The sequence below is a fragment of the Megascapheus bottae genome, chromosome 3 (genome assembly GCF_031878675.1).
Source record: "Megascapheus bottae isolate mThoBot1 chromosome 3, mThoBot2.hap1, whole genome shotgun sequence".
In the NCBI taxonomy this organism is placed as follows: Eukaryota; Metazoa; Chordata; class Mammalia; order Rodentia; family Geomyidae; genus Megascapheus; species Megascapheus bottae.
This window is the reverse complement of record NC_143511.1, coordinates 70457348-70484178: the sequence shown is the minus strand read 5'-3', so window position 1 is coordinate 70484178 and position 26831 is coordinate 70457348. Positions and strand designations below refer to the sequence as shown.

Here is a 26831-nt window from a genome sequence, read left to right as displayed (position 1 = left end):
TAGCTTAATCAGTAAAAATTGACACTGAGGGCCGGGAGTTTGGCCTAGTGGTAGCGTGCTTCCCTAGTATGCACGAAGACCCGGGTTCAATTCCTCGGTACCACATACATAGAAAAAAGCCGGAAATGGTGCTGAGGCTCAAGTGGTAGAGCTCTAGCCTTGAGAAAGCCCAAGGACAGTGCTCAGGCCCTGAGCTCAAGCCCAAGACTGGCAAAAAAAAAAAAATTGACACTGAAAGCAAATGTGGCAACAGTTTGTCAGCATATCTCAGGCCTAATGAAACAAGAAGCAGAGCAAGATGTCGGAAAGACAGAAGGGAAAACATTTACCAAGTCAAACTCCAGACCACCTTAACACAATGATCTGAAATCTGTTCACAGGATAGAGATAAATTACTGTCTTTAAATCATTTTCTGAATTGCTTCAGCTTCAAGACTTGGATAAACCAGTTTGTTCACCTGAAAACTATCATGTTCACGTTAGAAAAGAAAAATTATACAGAAATTATTATAAAGTCTTGTTGAAAACAGAAAAAGGAGACTTTCAGGGTTTATACACACACATATTGAGTAAAGACTTTCACAACTAAAAAATTAAAAGTACTGTTGGGAGTATCTTATGAGTACCAATATTTTTTTCCCAATCAGAAGACAAACAGCTTCATTTCCCAGAGTTGTTTTTTTTTTAATACAACCATTTGCATTATTATCATTTTCATTATTATTTCATGTTGCTGGCTTATTGATATGCCTATGCCTGCACCAGGCCTGAAATAAAATAGCAGCAATTTTCAGGCTGAGTTAGGGCTTTGGGAAAAGTTTTAATTTCTCCTAACATTGGCACCTGAACAAATCCTTACAAATGATAATAGCAACTGTACATTACAATTCTCTTAAGGGTTTTAAAAAGATGCCAAAGGATCCTCTGGTCAGACCAGTTAGGAGTAAAGAGTTCAGAATTTGAACCTTGCCTCTGCCACTTGGTGTCCGTGTGAAGATGACCCCGTGTTTAACCTCAACAGGTTTTGTTTATAAAATGAGGCTAACACCTTTGTAGGGTTTCTTAGGATACAATGAGTTAATAGGAGTTGGACTCTTAGAACAGAGATTGTTCACTTTGAACCACACAGTTATTACAATTTAAAATCCTGCCAATAATTATAGAAAAAAGTAAAGTAAAATAAAATTTAGCCAGTTGCTTGTTGTTCATACCTATCATTCCAGCCGTTTGAGAGGTAGAGACTGGGAAGATTTAAGTTTGACATCAGCCTGGGAGGAGGGAGAATTGTAAGAACCCCGTTCACAACCGAAAAAAGCTGTGCTAAGTGATCTAGCATCTCTAATCTCAGTTACAGCCAAAGGAGTAAATAGACGGGTCACGGTCCATGCTGGACTAGAAATAAGTGAGATCCTATTTTAAAAATAAGGCCAAAAGGGGGCCGGGAGTTTGGCCTAGTGGTAGAATGCTTGTCTAACATGCACCAAGACCGGGGTTCGATTCTTGGGTACCACATACATAGGAAAAACCCGGAAGTGGTGCTGTGTCTCAAGTGGTAGAGCTCTAGCCTTGAGAAAACCCAAGGACAGTGCTCAGGCCCCGAGCTCAAGCCCAGGACTGGCAAAGAAAAAAAAAAAAAAAGCCAAAGGATATCTCAAGTGGTAGAGAGCCTATCTAGGAAGCCCTGAATCCAGACTCCAGCTCTACCAGAATAGAAAAGGGAATAAAAACGTCCGGCCCAATGCAGCAGGACAAACAAGTGTTCATTAAATTAGTAAACCAGAAGCTGGGCATGAGTGTTTCAGAAGTACTCTCTCGCGGTATGTGCAATTTGCAGCCTCGGTTTTTCCATTATTGAAAGTACAGTCTCTTGACAGTAGATTTTCTTGTGAGATCCTGCCCGAAGGGAGAAGTTGGCCTTAACCAGTAAGATAGGAGTATTTAATTAATTATTTTTGACTCTCGAAAACTTGGTACTTGCAGCAACCAATGGACGGAAGGGAGTCCGGAGGGGGGGGGGAGAGGAAGGAGCTTGCGCTTAGCCTCCTGGGAATTGTAGTTTCCCGACGGCGTCTCTCGAGCGCTCGGAGGCCGGCTGCAAACTACAAAGCCCACAAGGCAGTGCGGCTCCGCCCGCCTTTCGTCCGCGGGCCTCGCGGGCTCGCCGCACCTCCTCCTCTCGGGGGCGGCGGCGGCCGAGGCGGCAGAGGCGTGATGGCCGACCGCGGCGTCCCCGCTGAAGCGTCCGGCCCTCGGGGTTCTCCGCGGCAGGAACCCCGGCACCCGCGTGCAGCCGGGCCGGGCAGCGGTGAGACTCCACGCACGGCGGCGCTGGCGCTGCGTTTTGACAAGCCCATCAAGCAGGCCTTCTATAACACGGGGGCCGTGCTGTTCGTGTGCCTGTGCTGCGGCGCGGCGGTGCTCGTGTACTTCATCCTCGAGGCCTTCCTGCGGCCGCTGCTGTGGGCCGTGCTGTGCGGCACCTTCCTGCACCCCTTCAAGAGCTCGCTGACGCGCCTGGGCCGCCACTGGCTGCAGCGCCTGCACCGCGCGCACACGCCCATCGTGCTGGCGGCGCTGCTGCTGCCGCTCTGCTTCGCCGACTACGGCGTGGAGGCCCTGGGCGAGCAGGCGCTGCGCCGCCGCCGCCTGCTGCTGCTGCTGGGCGCGGGCGGCCCGCTGCTCTACGGCCTGTACTGCCTGGGGAGCTACCTGGGCGTGCAGGTGCTGCTGGAGCACGCGGGCGCGCTCATCTGCCGCGGGCTGGACTATTTCAGCAGCCTGTGGGTAAGTGAGGTGGGAGAGGCCACGCGGACTCTCGGATGGGTAACGCCCTGCCCCTCCCCCGGCGCCCCGAGATCGTGGGGGCAAAGGTGGGACCCCAGGTCCGCACCTGGGCTGCTGGGAGTGCCCACGGCCACCTGCCTTCCCAGCACCAGAGGAACTTCATGTTTCCTAAGCGAGGCTGTGTGATTTGAAGCAGCCCCGCCTGCCCTTGGGGTGGGCGCGTCCCCTACTTGAGAAGTGCGGGTCCATTGTTGGAGGTGAGGGGTAGAGGCCTGAGTTTTACCTCTGGTTGGGACGTTAAGGGGGTGCTGTGCACATCTGGGTGACGAAGTTGGAAGGGACCCTGGTGATTCCAGACCTACCTGGCTTAACTACAGATAAAAAGAGTTGACGCCTTACTAAGCCAGAAGTTAATTAGGGACAGAAAGGGACTGGCTACTTTAGGTTTTATTTATTTATTTTTTAAATCTTTCCAGGCCAGAGCTGCCTCTCAGTTCAAGCCCTTTTTGTAGTTTGTTCAGGGAACTGGGTACTTGAGCAGCTCTGTCCCTCAGCCATTCTCTAAAACTGATTCCCCCCTCCCATCCCCCATGGGTTACCAAAGCAAGTTGGATGAAAAAGAGGTGGATCTGTGTGTGGTGTTTGGGTTCCCCTTGTCTCTTCTTATAAACTTAGCTTTAGATTTGAAAGGAATTTCAAAGATAACTGAGTGACACAGTTCCTGACTCACTCTCTATTCTAGGCTAGTTTATCCACATATTTACAGGGGATGGCTAAAAACAAGTGGATATTTAATGCTTAAGTATGTTAAGAATGTTGATTAAGGGATGTAGCTCAGTGACAAAATATGCTTAGCATGCATAAAACCCTAGGTTCAATGTGCAATAGCACACACCAAAAAAGTACTCTCAAAAAATTAGTTTATTCACCCCTGTTGTGAGTGAAATTAAGGTCAGTGTATCTCAACATCTACTTAAGTTATTGGTGGATTGACAATTGATTCCAGAACTTCTGTCTCCTCTTGCTCAATCAATAACCTTTCAGTTCAAGTTAAAAGATGATTGTGTTGTTAGATACTGAGCTTTGTGAGAGACTTTAAAAAGAGGCATAAAAGCTGGATGCTGGAGGCTCATTCCTGTAATCCTAGCTACATGGAGGCTGAGATCTGCCAGTCATGGTTTGAAGTTAGCCCACACAGGCTAGTCCATGAGACTCCACAGAAAAAGCTGGAAGTGGAACTATGGCCCAAGTAGTAGGGCACTAGTCTTCAGCAAAAGAGGCTCAGGAGCAGTGCTCAAGCCCTGAGTCTAAGCCCCAGGACTAGCAGGAAAAAAAATGGGGAGGGAGGGAAGGAAAGAGATGGAATTCCTGTCTTCAGAGCCCATATAACCATAAGTGACTTGTTTTGGGTGCTAGGCATTGAACCCAGAGCTTGTGCTTGCTAAGCCTGTGTGCTTCAATACAGATTTCTGTCCCCAGTCTGGGACATGAGTATATTTTAATGGAGCTAATGGTCATGTAGGGAATGCTCATTACTCACCAGTTATCACCCTGGGCTCTGAGAATGTGACTTCCTCAGAGTCCCACGGCTGTGGGTCGCTTTTCTTTCTTTCTTTTTTTCAAATCTGTGCAGAGATCAAGCCTAAGGGCTTCCTGGCTGTTAGGCAAGTATTCTAGAACCAATGAACTGTTCCTCCACCCCTAAAGTTCATTTTTATGGAACTTATTTCAGTGCTCTTTTACCTTGTTAAATGGAGTGAATGCCTCTTAGGCAGATTACCTCACACTGTTCAGAGCAAGACTGGCTTGAGCAAGACTCCCATGACTCATGCCTGTAATCCTAACTACTCAGAAGGATGAGATATGAACATCTTTGTTGGAAGTCAGCCTGGGCAGCAAAGTCTGTGAGACCAGCGACTCCAAATAACCACCAAAAAGCAGGAAGTGGAGCTGTGGTTCAAACGGTAGATCGCCACCTTTGAGGGGAAAAGCTAAAGGACTATGCTCAGGCTCAGAGTTCCAAGCCCCACTGCTGGCACAGATAAATTAAAAAAAAAAAAAAGAATGACATCTAGTCAATATCAGAGACACATTTGCAGATTCTGCTAAGATTTTGACTGTTGATACTACCCAAGTAGTAGGTCCATCAAACTATAGGAAGTAAAAAATGAAAGATCTGCCTTTCATAACAGGTTTAGCTACAGTAAGAAGTCAAATGCATAGATAAATTGGCCATGTTTAGAGGTAGATGAGACATTTCTGCTTGTCCCCCATAGATACACAATGGAAAGTATTTAAGTGTGTATGGGTGAAGAAGTTTATGTCAGTCCTGGGGCTTGAACTCAGGGCCTGAGCACTGTTCTTGGACTTTTTTCCACAAGACTAGTGCTCTGCTACTTGAGCCACAGCATCACTTACTGCTTTTCTATCTGTGTGGTACAGAGGAATCGAACCCCAGTCTTCATGCATGCTAGGCAAGCACTCTACCATCAGGCCAAACTCCCGGCCCCAGTGTGTTGAATATCTCTTTACTGAAAATAAATCTTGATGTTTACATTTTACTTGCTTAGGTTGTGGATTATTAGTGGAAGAGTCAAAATTGATTAGATTGGGGTTTGGACTGTTAGCACTGGTGAGAATTGAACCTAAATTCTTCCTCTGAGCTACATCCCCCCCCATGAATGAGTTTAGAAAGGCTTGTAACTTGACCCTTTGGCCACAGTGATAGGGGCAAGGGAGAAAAAAATCAGATTAAAATACAATAAACTATTATAAAAGAGAGAGTATGAGTTAGAAGTGAGTAGGATGTCTTATAAGGACTGAATTTTGAAAGTATGGAGTTTGAGAAGCAAGTGTTAAATTTTACCGGAGCAGTTGGATGGGGTATGGTGTGCTTAGGAAACTGGAGCTTTCAGCCAGACTTGCTGATAAAGGCCTGATGTGACTGGGCAGAGATCCACTCTTATCTGGTAGTCTATAGCATTTAGTTTGTGAACTCAGGCTGGGCTTCCTGTCCACAAAACAAGGGTCTTTTAAAATTTATTTTTGTTTGTAAAGATAGAATCTCACACTGCAGTGCAAGCTTGCCTCAATCTCCTGATTGTTGAGATTATAAGCATGTGCCTCTATGCCTTGCTAGAACAGTGTGGTGTTAAGCTTTCTAGATAACTTGTAAATGTGTTCCTGCTGCTGAAGAGCCTTAAAGAGGAGAAAGGCAGAGGGAAAAGTTACCCTTAATTAAACCCACAGTTCGGTGAAGGGACAATTTATTGAATACCTAAGTTTTGAACATCTGCCATGTGCTAGGCAAACTGGACTAGGTTCTAACACAGATGCACTTTTATTTTCGCAGCAGTCATTTGGAGTAAGAAGAAGGGATTTCCTGTCTGAGAAAACTAATTTAGTGACCTGTTCATGCTGTTGCTAAATAGTATTCACTAACCTATCAGCAGGTGAAGTTCTGCTTTCAGCATAGTAACTTTCCATGCAGCTTTAAAAATGTTCCCAACATATGTGTGCTAAAGAGTTTAGTTTAATTCTTTAAAATTAAAAATTTTTAAATTGAGTATTTATTTATTTATTTTTGTTAGTCCTAGGCTTGAGCTCAGGGCCTGAACTGTCTTTGGTCTTTCGTCAAGGCTAGAGCTCTACCACTTGAGCCACAGCACTACTTCTGGATTTTTCCTATGTATGTGGTACCGAAGAATTGAACCCCAGTCTGAAGAATTGAACCCCAGACAAGCACTCTACCACTGGGCCAAACTCCTGGCACCTAAAATTAAAAATTTTTAAGTTGATTTTAATAATCAGAAAAACATGTAAAAGAATGTCAGTATTAGTTGAATCATACTTGCTCCCCCTGGATTTTACTTATCTAGAAACCTTAGTCATTTTGGTCTCTCCATTTATCTATGCAGGGCCCCATCCAGTTTTCCTGTATCTGAGTTTTCCTTTGTTAGCAGTTATCCTTTCAGAACTGGTCCTCTTTATCTCACTCTGGATTATTTTAGCTGGACTTCACTACCCTGCTTTTAAGTTAAAGACTAATCCTTTGTGGTATAATTCTTTTTCAACAGTTGCAACTGAATGAGAATATTTTCTTGTCCTAGTAATTAGTGAAGTCTGTGGCCTCTACCTGAGATGTGAAGTTGTGCAAGAGAATTCCGCAATGCCCCTTTCATTTTTCTCCCACCCCTTAGTTCAGCTGTTTAAAAAATTGAAAACCATTTACAGTTTCTGTAGTATTGGGTGGATTTGTTTTCTCCTTCATCACTGATCCATTGTTGCTACCTTTAGGTGGAAAGAACAGTGGCTGAAAGATCAAAGAAAGACCCTCAGTTAGAAACTTGGTTGTGATCTGGAGCAGACCAGGGCCCTGCTATACCATTCCCTGAGTTGTGTAAAGTGAGGATTGACTTGGGTAATTTTCTTGCTTACAGATCACAAGAGGCCACTAGGAAATTCATGCTGGCCAGCCTTTGGCCTACTTCATTCCACTTTTAAACTCTCAGGTTTGTTGCTTATTACCTGGGGGCAGTGAAGAGGAAGTTTCTTGAGATTAGTTCTTCCACTTAAAAATCCTTGACTAGGCTGGTCTCTCCACTATCCCGATGGTGAGGGACAGTGGCCGAGTGGTTAATAAAAGATTCCAAGCTGATTTTTTTTTTTCTTTTTCCTTTTCGTTTTTGCCAGTTGAGCTCAGGGCCCGAACACTGTCCTTGGACTTTCTCAAGGCTAGAGCTCTATCACTTGAGCCTTAGCACCACTTCTGGCCTTTTTTCTGTGTATTTGGTACTGAGGAATCGAATCTGGGTCTTTGTGTATGCTAGGCAAGCACTCTACCACTAGGTCAAACGCCCAGCCCCAAGCCTGATGAAAAAAAAAATATTGACTAACTTACCATGTGACAAAGAAAACAGTTTCTAAATTAAAATGAAGCTCTTTTTAAAGGATAACCAAATACTTGAAATAAGTGTAGCATCTAGGAATGATTTGTTCTTCATAACTTGAGAGTAAGTCTGCATTATTTTCTGAAAAAAAAAAATTTCTGTAGAAATACGCAACTGAAGCAAGGAAGGTTGTTCCAGCTGATACCCAGATGACGGTCTAAAATGTAGTGCCTTTTAACATTTTACGTATATAGTAATATCAGGCCAGCAAAGTATGTCATGTGGGTTTAACATGTTAGATGAAGAATTTGTGATCATCAGTTTGCCATACATGGAGTGCTTACCAAATGTTGCTAAATTTTGGATAGTCTTGTGTAGTGTTTAGCATCTTGTATGTAAAATGACTGGGGACTATACATTTTGAAAAGGACATATTTTAAGACCATGTATTAAGGAAATTATGCTCTTATCTAACTGTAGCTCAGTGATTCACTCATGAACAGGTTTTGCTATGGTTGACTTGTTTGTTAGGGAAGGCTTAAGAATAACATGTATTTGCCTGGCATGGTGGTAACTGCCTGTATTCATAGTACTCTGGAGGCTGAAACTAGAGCATTGCAAGGTTAGCCTTGCTCAGAACATCTTTTACGTGGTCAGAAAGTAGAAATTGTCCATGGAGCTAGAGGTGAGAGCTCTTGCCTGCTAGGTGTGAAGTCTTAGATTCTATTCTTAGAACCAAACAAATCAAAAATGGCCCTAAAACAAAATGGTGTATGGAATGTGAAAGTGCAAATACTTATTTTCAGTAAGTTACCCTGAAAGCTGACTCAAGTAAAACATGCTTGTTGTATAAAAAACAGTGCAACATTGACATTTACATGATAAATGTTCCTTGTCTCTGGCCATACTTATTATACAGATGTTACTATAGTTAATGGTTTGATGTTTAGCTTTCAGAATTTTTAATCCTGTGTGAACATTTAAAATAAGTGTTTTTGTTGTTGTTGTTTTGTTTTAAACTAAAATGGATACCTGCTGGTACTCAGTAGACACTATGTTGAAAATGAATTCTGCAACTTGTAGGCCAGACAGCAAGGGTAAATTGGGGGAGAGAGAAGGAAGGGATGATGTTGCTCCCCCCCAAATTTATTCATTACGTGACTTATGAAACCATAATTCCTCTGTATATCACTTTAATAATAACAATTAAAATTTAAAATGTGATACTATTTATGTGTAGTTAGAATATATAATTCTGCACATTGCTCTTTCATTTATCCCTGTATTGTGTTCCTCTTGTTAGTATTAGAGATTACACTTTTTATTAATTTAATTTTATTCAAACACATTTTATTTTAGAATAATCCCCTCTACTGCTTCTTATTTACCTAAAAATTTTGCATGTGCATATATTGTATTTTACTTAGAACAATCACCTCTTGCCTTCTCTATTTAGTTTATTTCCCCTCCCCTCTTTTTCCCTCCCCACCCTCCCTTCCTCTTAGGGCCTTGTACTTGCTGGCACTCTACTGCTTGAACCATGCATTAGCTTTATACTGTTCTGGTTAGCCTTGAATTTTACACCCTTTTGCTCTCAGTCTCCCTAGTAGCTAGGATTACAGGAGTGAATCACAGGTACCTGGCTTTGCTACTGATGTTGCTATAGTACAAATACTTCCCCCTTTCTCATAAAATAATTTGACCGATTTTTTTCTTTAGCTTTGAATTTGTATTAGAACATCATAATAAAGTTTTAGCCACAAGTTGTGTAGTCATGTTTACTATAGATGATAAACTTTTTACAAATGGCCATATCTTTTGAATGAATACATTTCTATGAATCTTTTTTGAGGAAACACTGCAAAATATTTTTTAAAGAATTTACATCTCAGGCTGGGAGTTTGGCCTAGTGGTAGAGTGCTTGCCTAGCATGCATGAAGACCAGGGTTCACTTTCTCCATACCACATACATAGAAAAGCTGGAAGTGGTGCTGTGGCTCAAGTGGCAGAATGCTAGCCTTGAGAGAGCCCAAGGACAATGCTCAGACCCCAAGTTCAAGCCCCAGGACTGCCTCCCTCCCCCCCCCAAAAGAATTTACATCTGTAATCTTAGCTTCTCAGAAAGCTGAGATCTGAGGATCACTGTTTGCAGGCACCATGGGCAGGAAAGTCCATAAGACTCCTGTATAAAAAGCTGGAAGTGAAGCTGTGGCTCAAGTTGTAGAGCACTAGCTTTTATCAAAAAAGCTCAATCAGGAACAGCACCCAGGCCCTGAGTTCAAGCCCCAGGACTGGCACAAAAAAACCCATAATACCAAAAGAGGAATCCTTTGTTCCGCACCCCCCTTGTGGTAGGCCAGCGGCTGTACCACTTGAGCTACCTCCTATCCACCAAGACTTAGTATTTCTCTTTATTGAAGTTTAATCTTACCTGAATTAGCCCATTGTTCCAGTTATCAGATAGCTTTTTGAATCATTGTAGGCCATCTTAGTTTTTATTGACCATTTCCAGTTTTGTAATCTGTGTGTATGAGTTTGATTTAGTTAATTAGGTTAATTTCTAAGGATATTAACTCAGGACCATGAGCTACCATGTCCGTGTGTGTGTGTGTGTGTGTGTGTGTGTGTGTGTGTGTGTGTGTGAACTGAAGAGCTCTTTAGGGTCAGGAAGCATGACTCAAGTGGTAGAGCACTTCCCTAGCAAGTGCAAATTTCTAAATTAAAACTTTAGTACCTCCAAAAAAGAGCTCTTTAATATTTTTCTTGGTAGAGTTAATATTTAATGTTTTATCTGACAGAACTGATGGAAGAAAAGTATTGTAGTGTTTTCATTATAAAAGAACTAGTGCTCAGGAAAAGCATTTAGGGGCCAGGAGTGTGGCCTAGTGGTAGACTGCTTGTGTAGCATGCATGAAGCCCTGGGTTTGATTCCTTCCTGCCACATACACAGAAAAAGCTGGAAGTAGTGCTGTGGCTCAAGTGGTGGAGAGCTAGCCTTGAGGAAAGCCCATGAAAAGTTCTCAGATCCAAGGATTGTCAAAAAAATAAAATAAAAAGAAAAGCAATTAGGAAAAAAACAGAAAAGTGAAGGCACCAACCCATGGTTGAGCACAAGGTTTTTGCGAGCCTGAGGCCCAGGGTTCAAGTAGTGGGTGTGGGAGAAGAAAATATGGGAAATATCCAGCCTCTCATGTAGCTACTACTTTTTTTTTTTTTTTTCCCAGTCCTGGGGCTTGAACTCAGGGCATGAACACTGTCCTTGGGCTTACTCAAGGCTAGAGCTCTGTCACAGCACCACTTCTTGCTTTTTCTATGTATGTGGTACCGAGGAATCAAACCCATGTCTTTGTGAATGCTAGGCAAGCAAGCACTCTACCACGAGGCCAAACTCTCAGCCCCACAACTACTGCTTTTTCATTTCCTTTCTTTTACCCTTTGGTAGATGTGGTTGTCATTTGTGTTTTGGTGTTATACCATTTTAGGAATTTTAAAGCTATTCTTTGTTTAAAAACAATTTCATTGATTTTATAGCATTTTATGGCATGAATCATCCATAGTTAATCACTTTTGAGTTTTCTATCTTTTAGGTAATTATCTTCCTACTATTCTTGATTATATTCTGATTAGCTTCTTTTTAGTAAAAGCTTTTTCAAAGGCTATTACTATTTTGTAAGGATAAATTATAAAGCTGAATTCTTAGGACAGATGCCATGAACATTTCGCATACGGGTGGGATAGGATACTTCATTGAAGATGTGACTAAAATAATGTATGAGGTGCTTCATCCCACTTACTACTCCCATCGTTGCAGTCATACTTACAGTTCCCTTCCCACCCCCATCTTAACCTTTTTTTGGGGGGGTTAGTTTGCTTTTCTCCCAAAGTTCATGTCAAACTTTAATTTTATATTCTCAGACTTATTTGCATAAAACAAAGTGTATGTGTTATATAGGCTACACTGGATGATTTTTCTTTTCCTTTTTGGGGGGGCAGTTTTTATTTTATTTTTTATGAAGTAGTTGTATGAATTGGGTACAGCTCCATAAGTCAGGTTCTGATTACAATGCCTCTTGGTCAATTTGGATGATGCTTAAGTGCTGATTGGTGTAGTTCTAGGGAGAATAGAAGAGAAGACACTGGCTGGTAAAATTTTCAGGCATCAATTCTTTAACTGGTACACACAAATCAACTTAGATTCTAGTTACCTGTTACCTAGATTATACCAGTCGTGTCACACTTCAGGTAGCTGTCTTCCTTCTACTCTTCAGAAATGGTGCTTTCATAGTAACAAACAAGCTAAAGTAGGATTTTAATCTTTTTAAAAAGCTTGCTCTCTTCCCTTTCCCCTTTAGTTATTAATTGACAGAGAAAACTTTAGGAATTCCACAAATTAGGTTTCTATTTTAAATTCATGGCCAGCTTATATATTGAATATTTTAACTTTTTAAGTGTTTCTAGGTATAAAATGAGTTTTGAACTTTAGTTATTTTTTTACCAGTCTTGGGCTTGAGCTCAGGGCCTGAGTACTGTCTTTGGACTTTCTCAAGGCTAGAGCTCATACTTTTTTCTATGTATGTGGTACTAAGGAATCGAACCCAGGTCTTTGTGCATGCTTGGCAAGCATTCTACCACTAGGCCAAACTCCTGGCCCCTGAACTTTATTTTTAAAACAAGGTATTTTTGTTAAACTTTGAAATATTTAAGTGTTACTATATGAGATCATGTGCCTGTTTATTCAAAATAGGGGAGGAAGAATCAAGCATGTTCCTTTAATACTACTAACCATCTTCATCTTTGCAGTGTTATGTCTAGAGCACTCATAGAATGTAGATGCATGCAAATGTTGTATAATTGAATGTTCATTTTCATGTTTATATATATATATATTTATATAACTTATAACTATGTCCATGTTTCATTTATTTAAGATCTGGACTTTGGTAGTTGGCTATGTGTTGACCGTTTCATTCAAGTGGAATGCAAGCACTGAACGCTATCTGAGAGCAATTTCAATTCCTGTCTGGATTATCTTGCTTTTTCATTTAGGTGGGTTCTTCCTCCTCTTTTTGTTTGTTTTTTTTTTTTAGTTCAGTGTAATGTTAGCAGATGCTGATTATATAAGTGATAGTTATTTGTAGTGTTACATTTAAAATTAAAATGTAAAATGAGTTGTTTGCAGTCTTACATTTAAAATGTTACATGTAAAATTCTTTCAGAAGGGAATATTATGTGTTACTTCCATTAATTTTTAGTGAAAATGATATGCTTTAAAATATTGATCTTTTGGGAATTCTCTGAACGTCTTCTGGTTTTGAAAGCTGCCCAATTCATCCTCAGATCTTTGCTCAATTAAAGTTTGTAATTTTTTAAAATGTCAAGCTTTTAATTACATTACATATTCTATTTCAACAAAACCCTAGAAAAGTAAATATATATATAGTAAGAAGTTGAACACACTTGACTGTCACAATCATTTTGCTGTGTCATTGTGATAGAGTACACAAATAAGTTGTCAGGGAACAGAGGTGGTTGGTGTATTAAGTAGTCAAAGGGATCAGAGATGTCTATCCCCAGTGAGAGCCAGAGACTAAGACAGGAATGAGAGAGAACGTGGAAATGAAGACATAAAAGACTATATCTCATATTGAAAGGACTGTGTCCTGAGAAAGAACATGTCAGATCTGAGTAGTTACAGAAAAGCAAATCCCTAGTCAACAGAAGTAGTAGTTGATTCCGAGCTGCTGAGTAAGTTCCCTCTTACTTGAAACCATTCATTGTTAGCTTTGTGGCCACTAAGATGTTGTAGAATGATTTCTGAGCATGATGCATGAGGGTCTCAATATTTCAAAGGCTGAGTTGATGAAAATATTAAGTTCTAATTTTAAGATAAAATTTAGTAGCCCCGAGAAATAGGTAGCCTAAGGTACTTTTTAGAACATAACTATTATAAATGAAAAGTTGATTGAAATGGTCTCTTGATTCGACATTGATTTGAACAAACTATTATTCTCTGGCTTTATCGAGTTGGAATGCCAGTTTACCTGCATGACTCATAATTGTCTACCATGACTTGATTTAAGTGTGGGAAAAGCAGAAAAGGGAAGCAGGCAGGTGTCTCTAAGGCAGTAGATGGAACTTAAGGAAATATAAGTGGTTAGATATAGAAACTTCACTCTTGGACACTAATTACGTTTTTTTCTTGACTTACTGAAGAGACTATATTGAAGCCTTCGCTGTACTGTGGTGTGGGCTCTTTGGTCCTTTATTGAGAGAATTCATACCTAGGGATACTTTTCAGAAAGTCAGATCAGGCTTCATGTCTTCAAGATCTATACCTGATTCTGTTCATTTTGGGCTCAAATGTGATGTTTGAGTTTGTGGTTTTAAACCCTGACTGTGCTTTAGGAGGCACTGGATTCCATAGGTGACACAAGCCCATGAAGGATAGGCTGGTACATACTTAATCCTTTAGGCCAGGGTCACAGTGAGTAGGGATGAACGTGGAAGAATTGCTGGATTGAGATTTGTCTGTTTAATGGCCTTTCAAAGTATGTTCATTGTGAAATCACTTAATTAGCATATGCAACAAATTGTTCTGTAGCTTTACAAAACTAATCTTTACAAAAGAAGTTCTAGGTTTCTATTTTCACTAAAAATATGCTTAATATTTTTCAGCATCATTGGCTGGCTCATGGAGAATTCCAGTATTCCTGGTTATTGTTTTCCTGATATCTGTGGGCACCCTCTATGAAAAGCAGAATGGGAAAGAGTCTCCTGGTAAGAAATCCAATAATCTGTAAATATTGTTATTAGGAATATCTTGAAGAATAGTTTTTTAAGTGACCATGCCATGATCAAATCTCTTTGAGTCTATTGAAAAGTCTATCATGGTTTCTAAATAAAAGTAAGTTGATTTAAAAGACCTTAGATTTAAAAACAAGAAAAGAAAAAAAATACAATAAAATACCTTAGGTTTTTAGACCATGTTTTTCTCAAAATATTTTTTGATGCTTATTGAGGTATGGTTTATGTGAAATTAACCATCCGTCATTTAAAAATGGCATTTAGTATATTTACAGTGTTGTGCAACCATTAGCTTCATCTAGATCTAAAACATTTTCATTACCTCAAAAGGAAAATGGACATGTACCAGTAGTTTATTACTTTATGGCTCAGTAATATACTGCCATGTGTATATATTGTTTTAGGAGTTCTTTAAGTTCTGATATGTATGTGAATACTTAGATATATAATTTGTAAATACCTTTTCCCATTTTGTGGTTTGTCTTCTCTTGATAGCCTTGTGTGATGTACAGAAGGTTTTATTCTGAAGTCTAATTTTCCTATTTTTTTCCTTTTTTTTTTTTTTTTTTCCCAGTCGTGGGCTTGAGCTCAGGGCCTGAGCACTGTCCTTGGATTTTCTCAAGGTTAGAGCTGTACCACTTGAGCCTCTGCACCACTTCTGGCTTTTTTCTATGTACGTAGTACCGAGGAATCCAACCCGGGTCTTCGTGCATGCTAGGCAAGCACTCTACCACTAGGCCAAACTCCCAGCCCCTATTTTTTTCTTTTATTATGAATATTTACTCCTATATTATCTCTGAGAACTTTATGTAGTTTTTTTCTTTTGTGTCACTAGTCCTGAGGCTTGCACTCTAGGCCTGGGCTTCTTTTGCTCAAGGCTAGCCAAAGGGCCACTTGAGCCAAAGGGCTGTTTCTGACATTTTCTGTGATTAATTGGAGATAAAAGTCTCACAGATGCAGCAGCTAACACCTGTAATCCTAGCTACTCAGGCAGCTGAGATCTGAGGATTGCGGTTCAAAGCCAGCCCTGGCACTAAAGTCCCCATGAGACTCTTTTTCTCAAAGTAACCACCAGAAAACCAGAAGTGGCACCGTGGCTCAAGGGGTCGGGCAGTATCCTTGAGCTGAAGAGCTCAGGGACAATGCCTAGGCCCCACAACTGACCAAAAAACAAAAAAAAACACAGTCTCACAGACTTTACTGACTTCGCTGGTTTCACCCTCATATCTCAGCCCTCCTGATGGGTGGTAGTATTACAGGCATGATCTACCAGTATTTATCTTAAACCATATGTTTTTTTATTAGTTTCATGTAGGTCATTGGTTTATTTGAGTTAATTTTTATATAGAGTATGAGGTAAGGGTTCAACTTTTTTTTGGTAAGTGGAAATTTAGTTTTCCTAGTATAGTTTTTTTTTTCTTGGTAGTCTTCTTAAAAAATCAGTCATAAATAATAGATTTGTTTTCCATCTCCAGTATTCTCATTTCCATTTCATTTCCATTCCATTGGTTTCTGTTTGTCTTTATGCCAGTACCACATTGTATGTAGTAGGTTTTGAAGTTGAGTTCGTTCTTTCTTTCTTTCTTTCTTTCTTTCTTTCTTTCTTTCTTTCTTTCTTTCTTTCTTTCTTTCTTTCTTTCTTTCTTTCTTTCTTGTCGGTTGTGGGATTTGAACTCTGGGCCTGGGTGTTGTTCTCCCTGAGCTCTTCAGCTCAAGGCTACCGCCCTACCCCTTGAGCTACACTGTCACTCACTCCCCACTTCTGGTTTTCTGGTGGTTAGTTGGAGATAAGAGTCTTACAGGACTTTTTAGTGCCCTGGGCTGGCTTTGAAGGTGATTCTCACATCTCAGCCTCCTGAGTAGCTAGGATTACAGGCGTGAGCCATGGTGCTGACAGTTGTGTGAATTTTCTACCTTTTTCAAAATTGTTAGATTGTTTTGGTTGTTTGAAATCTCTTGCATTTTCATATCTATTAGCAATCATCTTCAGTAGTTTTATAGAATTATCTGTCTTTGCATGTTTGCACATCTGTGTGTGGTTGTACATGTGTGCCAATCCCAGAGGATAAACTTGGTCCTTTTTTGATCAGGACTGGTTCTCTACCACTGTGTCACACCTCCAGCCTGGCATTTTTGTTGGTTATTGGAGATAGAATCTTGAGGAATTTTGTGCTCAGCCTGTTTCCAAACCTCAGTCTTCTAGGTTTCGGCCTTCTGAGTAGGTAGGATTATAGGCATGGCCTGCCAGTACCTGGTCTGTAAGGAGTTTTTGATAAGGACTGTGTCAAATCTACAGGCCACTTTGAGGATTATTGCCATCTTCACACTATTACAGCTGCAACAACAACAAAGAAAACACGCTTTCCCATAAAGGATATGAGGTATATTTCCAATAATTTGAGCCACAGCTCTACTTCTGGTTTTCTGGTGGTTAATTAGATATCAGTGTCTGGCAGAATTTCCTGCCCAGGCTGGCTTAGAACTTCGATTCTCAGATCTCAGCATCCTGAATAGCTAGGATTATAAGTGTGAGCCGCCAGTGTCTAGTTTTTTTTTTTTTTTTTCCACAAAAAAAGTGGGTTATAGGGAACATTCTCTTTTGGAATATGCATTTTAAACTAATTATGTTGTGAGCATATTTCTGTACTAACATTCTTCTACAGGATTATTTTTAGCATGTTCATTGTTCATTTTATTCTAGTCACAGGCTATTTGTAGCACTCAGATACATTTGTACAGCTATCTTATAAGCAATTTTTTAAGTGAATTACTTTTTATTTATTTGGTAAATGAATAATGTCTGACAGTCCTAAGGTATCTTTGAACCTAAGTATGTATTTAGAATTTTAAGATCACTTTTTTTGTTTTGCCTGTCTTTCTGTTAATTTTCTTTTAGACTTTATGATCATGTGTTAAGACAATGGGAAGTTTTGGAAAGTTTTAGAAGCTAATTTTCCTGTTTTGAAAGTTTAGTGGCTTTTACTTCTTCCTCTAGTTGGTTTTACCTTGTTTTTCTTTCTTTACTTTTGTCGTAGGTGATTCAGCTCACTCAGCTCACCCTTTATCCTTACTGTAGATTGACTTTCCCTTTGGGTTGCTTTTGTCCTGAGTTATGTAAAGTCAGCTGCATGTATCTGTTCAACCAACTGAAATTGGAAAATAGTTGGAAAAAAAAACTATAACTGCCAGGCTAAGAGTTCAAGCCCTACGACTGACCCCCCCCCCAAATATATATGTGTATGATTTCATTAGATTTTGTTTGTTTGGTTCCTAGGTCTAGAAAACTCTTCTGGGTCATTATTGAGTTAGTTTTAGTATCTTCTAAGTCCAGGAGACTTAGTTATTTTCTCTTTGATTTGGGTAACTCTTGTAAGCATTTTCTGGAAGTCCAGTATCAAATGTAGGGGGGAAAACATTTAAATGTCCAAATGACTACGATGTACTATTGTTTTAAAAAATTTAAGTAGTTATACAACAATTCAATAATAAGTTTCTAAGTGTGATACATCTAGATCAGTGTCATCCTTTCTATTATTCTCCCCAATTTTCCCAACTCTTCTCATGCCTTCAAGTTACCTTGGTCCATTTTCACATTTGTATGTTGAACATAAGGACTATATTTGCATACCCTTCTTCTCTGTATTCATCTACTCCTGCTCCTCTTGATGACTCCACAAACAAACAAACAAACAAACAGTCATGTTTCAGCTTTCTGGTTAGGAACTTTTAACTGCTTGGTAGTGGTGTATGCCTATAATGGTTCATCCCAGCAGTTGGGAGACTGAGGCAGGAGAGTTTTGAGTTAAGGCCAGCCTAGTTATACAGGGAGACTATCTAAAATAATCAAAGTGCTATCTTTAGAAATCTGAAACACACACACACACACACACACACACACACACACTCACATACATCAAAAGTAGATTTGTAAAATAGATGATATATCTGTTTGCAGATGTAGGCATTTAGTTCACAGGTCAGATGACTTTTCCACAGTCATACAGGTGGAGCTAAGATTCAAACCAAGATCTTTGACCTTAGCTCAGTGTTCTTTCCCTTTGAATAAACATGAATGTTCTTCCTGACATTGGTAATTGTAAACTGACCTGAAATTCCTTTGTAGGAATTCCTTTGTAGTTTGGTATCACATGCAATATGAATGATCATGTTTGATCCAGTTAAAAAAATAGAGGAGGGGACTAAACTTTCTACTTATCTCTTACTCCATATTTATGGTACTGTCAGTTAAGGAGGCCTAGAAGAACTCTGGTCCACATCTCATGAGTGACACCTGAAGCAGTTGAGAGGAAGGTATATTTTTCATGTTAGCAGCAGAAACAGAGACTTCTTTTTCAAAGGAAACCTTGCAAGCTGGGTAGGCTTTAGTGTGCAGTGCCTCCGTCCAGCAGGCATCTTTGAGTGTACTTTTGCCAACTGCCACTATTCCTGGGAAGAATGGAGTAGACCAGAAAGTAGCCTTTTATTTAGAATGTTTACAGAATATATCTTCTCATGATTATTAAAAATTTAGTCTCAGGGCCCGGAGTTTGGCCTAGTTAGTGGTAGAGTGCTTGCCTAGCATGCACAAAAATCTGGGTTCGATTCCTTAGTACCACATACATAGAAAAAAGCTGGAGGTGGTGCTGGTGCTGTGGCTCAAGTGGTAGAGCTCTAGACTTGAGAAAGCCCAAGGACAGTGTTCAGGCCCTGAGTTTAAGCCCCAGGACTGGTAAAATAAATAAATAAATAAAAAATTTTAAAAAGCTGGTCTCCTTGTTGTTGAGTTTGTTGTAGTAATCTGTATTTAATCTGAGCATGCTAGACTGAATTTCTCTCCTGGTCAGTAGCCTGCTTCCTTGAATTTGTGACTTTCACTTTATACTGCTTCTGTCTCTGGGGAAATTGATACTTGAAACTTTGGATGCTCTTTTTTCTTTTCTTACTTTTTTTTTTCTTTCAGTCCTTGAGTCTCAAGGTACATTCTCTTGTTTGTTTTTAACATTTTTTTTTAAACTGAATACTCTGACCTTGTCTAGAATCTTAGCCCTGGCATTCTTCTCTTCAAATCCTTAGGCTTTTTGAAGTGCTGAAGGACACCGTTAAGGGATAAGTCATTAAAATGTCTGTTTGATATTTTGCCCTGCAAGTACTCTTGATTTTTTTCTGTGTGTTATTCCTTTTGTGAAGTTCAAGGTTGTCTAAAAAGTTGCTGATTCTTTTGTATACTACCTACAAAAGCTTGCATAAATTTATTGATATGAGTAAAAATTGTTGAGTATTTGCTGCATATTATCTACAAAAGCTTCCATGGATTTATTGTTGTGAGTAAAAATTGTTGAGTATTTACTGTATATTCACTAATGGCAGCATATTAAAGTGTTCTTAAGCCATTGTCTTGAAGATTTAATATATTAATTTTAGTTTATACAGAGAGTAGATGAAAAAATATCTACAAAGTGCAATAAAACGTAGGTAAATATATATATATATATGTAAAAGGGATAGGTAGTACAAATATCTCAGTCTTAGTGGCTTACAGTTTATACTATTAAAGTCAGTGGTTTGGGCTATGATTTATTGAGTGCTTTTTGCATAGTATACACCACCATTAGAATTTTATATGTACTGTTCACTTAGATCATGAAATAGATTGGGCCTGAGATTTGAACGTGGTGGGATCTTGTTTTCTCAAATATGCTCCATCTCTAAACTATCCTTTCTCTGAGTACAGGAACCCTTTTCCCTTTTTTTTTTTTTTTTTTTTTGGTGGGTCGTGGGGCTTGAACTTGGCCTGGGCGCTGTCCCTGAACTCTTCAACTTAAGGCTACCACCCTACCCTTGAGCCAAGCCCCACTTCCCATTTTCTAAAGGTTAATTGGAGATAAGAGTCTTAGATCCTTTTGTGCCTGGGCTGGCTTTGAACCTTGATCCTCAGATCTCAGCCTCCTGAGTAGCTAGGATTACAGGCATGAGCCACCGCTTCCAGCTAGGAACTCTTGAGACTTTAAATTCTCTCATCTCTGTCTTCCTTACGGCCCTCCAATCTTCGAATTATACCCTGTATACCCTGTGGCTTGGAGTACTTTGTAAGAGGACACCGAGTTTTCTTTGCCTCTTCATGTCTTCTTTTTTTCTTTTGCTTTGTTTGGTCTGTTATGGGGCTTGGGTCTTGGCAAGGGTTATCCCTGAGCTCTTCAGCTTAAGGTTAGTGCTCTACCACTTGAGCCTGCTTGTCTTCTTAGCCATTCTTGTTCTATTGGTTTATCTGGTTAGTGTTCGTGTGAGTGGATTCAGAGGGTGGCATAATTGAAGATTCATGGAAATAGCTCCTTTGGAAACCTCTCATCTTCCAGCATGGATTAGGTGTCTATCCTGTGGCCCCACCACTTCCTACACTACTTAACATTATATATAAAATCTACTGGATGCTAACTAAAGATTTGGTCATTAGGCTGACCTTGATGCTGGTGTCCTGATTTCTTATCTCAGCTATGGCCCAGTCACCTCTTTAGTGAGTGAATGCTTCAGTGGAGGCATTTAGCAATGTAAGTTAAAGTGGAGTTGAATGAAACGACATAGTTCAGGAGATCTAAGAAGATTTTGTCATTTTGGAGATGCTTAAAAATCACCAAGAAACTTACTTTTGATAAGCCTCAAAAGTGAGCCACCACTAAATTGAATTGCTTGTGTGGAAGTGTGTTTAGTAATTTAGGGCTTTTTGACTAGTTGTCCATTGTGTAGAAATCAGAAGAATACTACTCTTTAAGCATTTTGACTGGAAGCCGTCTCCTCCTTGTCCCCCAGTCTTTTCTCTTTTTATCTTACTGTCTTGAGGCATTAAGTGTTCCCAAACTTTGTTGTTGAGTAGATCCTAAGACATATCCTTTGGTCTTGCTTCTAAGAAGCTAATCCTGTCCTACCTCTGGTGTATTTAGTCTCTGTGAAACTTATGATGTCTGGAAGTCTCAACAGAGTTTTAGCATCTTCAACATCACCATCTAATTCCTCATTTGTTGTCTTAACTGAAATCTGGAAACCTACACCTTTCATTCTCTAGTTACTGAGAGTGGTATACTTTGACTTCTTCCTGTCTTTTAAGTCTAGTCAGCTGGAAAATGGCAGAATTATGATTTGAGGCTACCCTGGGTAAAAGTTGAGGCCTAGCTCAGTAAGCCAGGCATGGTAGGAGATATAAGTAGGAGAATTGCAATCTGAGGCCAGTTTAGGCAAAAATGTGAGACCCTGTCTGAAAATAGCCAAAGTAAAAAAATAAAAGACTGGAAGTGTGGTTCAAATTCCAGTATTGGTGGGATGCTGTGGTGAGGAGAAGATTTTCTTGTGAAGTTAAAAAAAATTAAAAGCCTAGCAACTTCAAATTTATATATTCAGTATTTGTCATATACATCACCTTCCCAAATCCCAAATACATAAAAAATTCAAAGAATGTTGATGATTTTTAAGCATTCCTCTACATAGAAAAATAGTGGATCTTCTGATAACTATTTTGCTTTATTCCTGGTGAATATTTTACATTATGTTTAATTTTGCAATTCTTGCTTTGTTCATTTGCTTAAATTTTTTTTTTTTTTAAACAGGAGCAGAATTACCAGGGCAAGTTATCTCCATGGCCGCCTCTACTCTGGCAAATTTGGCTATCTCTATCACTGGATATGAGTCAAGCAGTGAGGAGCAGCCCTCTACTATGCCTGCAGGTGATTGATATCATGAAGGCATTCAAGGGTGTTCTGAAAAATGAGATCTAAATAGAATGTAGAGGGTCCGGGAGTTTGGTCTAGTGGTAGAGTGCTTGCCTAGCATGCACAAAGACCCAGGTTCAATTCCTTGGTACCACATATATAGAGAAAAGCCTGAAGTGGTGCTATGGCTCAAGTAGTAGAGCAATAGCCTTGAGAAAGCCCAAGGACAGTGCTTAGGCCCTGAGTTCAAGCTCCAGGACTGGCAAAAATAAATAAATAAATAGACTGTAGAGTATCACACAATGTTACTTAGGCTTGCTGGTCTTTCCTTTTTTTCTTTTCCCTCCTGATTGCTATTTTTATACATTTTCTCTTTCACCTTTGACCTTACATTACTTTTTTTTTCTTTTTTTTTAATTGTAATTAGTAAAAGGGTTACATGATATTTGCCAGATAGAAGGTGCATTAATTCACATACATTGATACCCTTTCACATGTCTTGGTACCCGTTTCCCTCCCCCCCCCTTACATTACTTTTTATGAACTTAATTATTTACTCTTCCAACTGTGTCAGCAATATAATTCTCCACCAGTTTTTTGGTGTACATGCAAGTCTTTTTGACTAATTGAATATAATCATACTAAACATAGTATTTTAATGTTTTGAAGGCCTACTGTAGGCTTGTGTAACAAATTACTTTGTATTGCTGTTTCATAATGTGGATGAAATGGCCCGTTGTTTTTTATTTTCTCTTTCTCTTTTCAGAATCTACTGACAAAGAAGGAGAACCTCCTCCAGTGTTGTCTGCTGCTTCTTCTCCTTCTTCCCCTTCTTCATCTTCTTGTCCTTCCTCCCCTTCACCTACTCTGGGCAGACAAAGGCCTGAGATTGGAACATTTCTCAGAAAGAAGAAAACAAGTGACATTTACTTTGTGTCTCTTGGCTGGGCCATCATAGTTGTCCAGCTCTGGCTGAACTTGTGGATTGTGCAGTTGCTGCCAGTGCCCATTGCAGGTCATTATCTGGTTAAGTATGATCTTGTTTTGTTTCTGATAACTTTTTTCTTTTTTACTATGGATTTCTATGTTTGTGATAACTTCACTATTATTTAAAATAAAAGTTATATGTTCATTTTTAAGTCATGAGCAAACATTCTGGAAATTTATTACTTTGATGTTTCTTTAGTATTTCCCTTTTTTAAAGTTTGCAATAAATGACTTTATTATTTTTAACATTAAGAGAGAAATAATTGGATATTATTCTTTCCTTTAAGAATTTCTTCTGAAGCTTTTCTTCAAAGATCATAACACTTTTTAAGTTTGAAATGCATTCATTAGCCTCTTAAAATATCATATGGTACTTTAAGGCTTCCATGTAGAACACTGGCCATTCAGCTGCTCATAATTCTGTGAAAGAGAAGGCTAATGATGATCTATGGATTTGAGGTTGGAATTTTTGGATGTATAACTTTCACCATTTTTTAAAATTTTTTAATAAAAATATTTTTTTTACACTTTAGGTAATTTTTATTTTTATTTTTTTCATATATTTTTTATTGTAATTAATAGAAGGGTTACATGATATTTGCCAGATAGAAGGTGCATTAATTCACATACATTGATACCCTTTCACATGTCTTGATCCCCATTTGAGGATGGAATTTGATACCTCCACTTTTTTTTCTTTTGTTGGTCATGGGGCTTGATCTCTGGGCCTGGACACTGTCACTGAGCTCTTCAGCTCAAGGCTAGTGCTCTACCACTTTGAGCCACTGTGCTACTTCCTGTGGTTGAAATTTGAGAGCTGCATTTTATTTTCTGGAGTGTAGCTTTTTTTTTTTCCTTTCATGCATTTTTTTGTTGCTATCATTAAGGTGATATACAGAGGGTTTACAGTTGTGTAAGTCAACTAAAGAGTACATTTGGAACAGTATCACTCATTCCCTCGCTCTCCTAATTTTGCCCTCTCATCCATACCCACAAATTGTATAGATCATTTTCAACACAATCTCTAGTGAGTATCACTGCTGCATTTGTTCCTCATTTGTCCTGCCTTTTCTGAGATCCCCCTTATTCTCCTATTTTGTTTTATTTTCCTTTTGTCTGTTCGTTTATATCGTGCTTTTAATCTAAAGGAAATGTAGGCTTACGTATATGGCTTCAGAAGGACTATAGATAAGCAAAGACTTGAGTTTTCTTTTGTTTTCTTTTGTTAGTGAGAAAAGTCAGCCCAGCGCTGGTGGCTCACACCTGTAATCCTAGCTACTCAGGAGGCTGAGATCTGAGGATCTTGATTCGAAGCCACCTGGCATTAAAGTCCTTGAGACTCTTATCTCTAATTAACCACCAGAATACCAGAAGTGGTGCTGTGGCTCAGGTGGTAGAGCTCTAGCCTTGAGCTGGGAGTTTGCACTCCCACCAACAGTGTAGTAGTGATCCCTCCTGGCCACATCCCCTCCAGCATCTGTTGTTATTAGTTTTCCTGATCCTGGCCATTCTAACTGGAGTGAGGTGGAATCTTAGCGTTGTTTTTATTTGCATTTCTTTTATGACCAGAGATGTTGAGCTGAAGAGCTCAGGGACAGAGTTCAAGCCCCATGACCAACCCAAAAAGGGGAGAAAAAAGCCAAAACCATAGAACAGCACCAGGTCCCACCCATCAGCCCATTCTTCGATTCAGCAAATACTGACGGCACCCTACTGTGTGCCCTCATGTTCCCAGGAGGCCAGCAGTGCCAAACCGAGGTTCTGCCTAGGCAAGATGACACAAGTGCAAAAGCACAACTACACACATGAAGTTTGTCCACCTGGGAATTGGGTCAAGGGAAAGCAGCTGGAGCACCTCTGAAAAGAGGACATGAAACAGTATTGGGCTGACTTTGTGAAAGCTGTTTTTCTCAGGGATAAGGAACACTTCTCTGATCCTTCAGCCTTCTTAGTTAACTTTAACAGGAAGCTAAGCCCTGTGTAAAGATTCTCTGCATTACTCTTCCAGGTACTTTTTCACTAGAATTTCTCTCTGTCCTGAGCTCCAATCTTCTCTAGTTACCTGACACAAAGAGCTTGTCGAATATTTGCCATTATACTTCTGGATATCTTAATTGCACCACAACCTTAGCTCCTTGTGTAAAACCTCAAGGCCTCTTGCAGCAGACCTGCATGCACTTGGTAGCTTCCATGCAGAGGCCTGTGTCTGTTTCAAATGAATAGAGGAGCATCTAGCAGGGGAAGAAATCACAGTGGGAAATCATACTCTGCAGTGGTGTAGAATTGTAATTCCATGGGTGTGGAGTACCTTATATTTCTGCTGTCACTGAATGCCAGTATGTCTAAGAACAGAATTTGGGAAGAGCTCTATAATAACCAAGGAGATTGAGAAATGTCAAGAGTTTGTTTTCTTAAAAAGGGGAGGTGTGAGGGCAATTGTACTATGTGCCATTTTCCTCATCAGAGCATCTTACATTTATGTGGGTTATAGAATAATCCCTGATTAGTCAGATTTCACAGAACATGGTGTATGTGTAGTGAGATATTCATATTTACTTTGCCAGTGCTATCCATTGAATTGCTTATTAAGATGTTTATTTTAATACTAGTTTATTGTTTCATACACCTTTTCATGTTCTACCTTTCTAATCTATATTTTTGTCTTTTGTCTACATATGCTGGGTTTTTTTTGTCTTTATAGTCTGGATAATCAAAAAGCTTGTCATTCACTTTGGAGTTGTGGACTTCCTGGAGAAACGGTGTCGTGTGTGGTGGCAGGTCATTGAATGCTTCCTGAAGGAGCGGCAGGAGGCTTTAGCCCCATGGCCAATTATCGGGCTTGGAAAATTCTTGTTAAAAGTTGATAGCAAGGTATTATAAGAACTGGGGAATGTTTTAATGTGGTTTTATGTTTCATAGTTTGAAATAATTTTCATCTTATAAGATAGTGTGCTTATTTTGTAAATGTTGATAAAACATTTAATATGATAAAAATGTGTTTTGAATTACCGGTCACAATAAGGTCAGAATGGATTCAGTTAAAATAGGTATTGTGGGCTTTTTCCTCTCAAGGATGGAAGAAAATGATTTTACAGAAGACTGAGTTCAGCTCCCTGACTTAGGACCATATTAAAATCTGGGAAGTTAAGTGATTTGCTGAAAATTAGCTAATGTGCTAGGGCCTTAGGCTGGTGAATACTTTTGAAGTGATTCCTGTTTATCAGATACTATGCTGAGTTCCAGAGAAAATCATATGAGTCTTGCAAAACCAAGCACAGAAGCTTATTATTGGAAAGAAGCAGCAATTCAGGAAAACTCAAAGGCTTAGTTTATATAGAGTATGGGTGCAGGTGGCTCAAGCCTTTAATATCCTGGCTTCTCAGGAGGCTGAGATCTGAAGATTGTGGTGCAAAGTCAGCTTGGTCAGAAAAGTCCCATAAGACTCTTATCTCCAATTAACCATTCAGAAACCAGCAGTGGTGCTGTGGCTCAAGTGACAGAGTACTAGCCTCGAGCACAGAGCAGTGGGGACAGCAACCATGTCCTGAGACCAAGCCCTAAAACTGACAAAAGAAAAATAGAAAAGAGTATGGATTCTAAATCTGAACTCAGCTTTCAGATCTCATTACTGTGGTGACCTTGGACATATTTTAACTTCTCTATGCCTTGG

At 39.6% G+C, this 26831-nt stretch overlaps 1 protein-coding gene across 2 annotated transcripts in view; it reads left to right on the top strand.

Moving 5' to 3' along the window:
- The first annotated feature begins 2211 nt into the window (after nucleotides 1-2211).
- The window catches only part of Tmem245 (transmembrane protein 245), an 81815-nt gene continuing 57195 nt past the window's right edge, over nucleotides 2212-26831 (top strand). For both annotated transcript variants that reach the window (XM_090330399.1, XM_090330398.1), the window contains exons 1-6: nucleotides 2212-2784; nucleotides 12602-12719; nucleotides 14349-14450; nucleotides 22073-22189; nucleotides 22941-23189; nucleotides 25863-26032. In XM_090330399.1, coding sequence (XP_090186525.1) covers nucleotides 2212-2784; nucleotides 12602-12719; nucleotides 14349-14450; nucleotides 22073-22189; nucleotides 22941-23189; nucleotides 25863-26032 — 1329 coding nt within the window. The remainder of the gene's footprint in view (nucleotides 2785-12601; nucleotides 12720-14348; nucleotides 14451-22072; nucleotides 22190-22940; nucleotides 23190-25862; nucleotides 26033-26831) is intronic.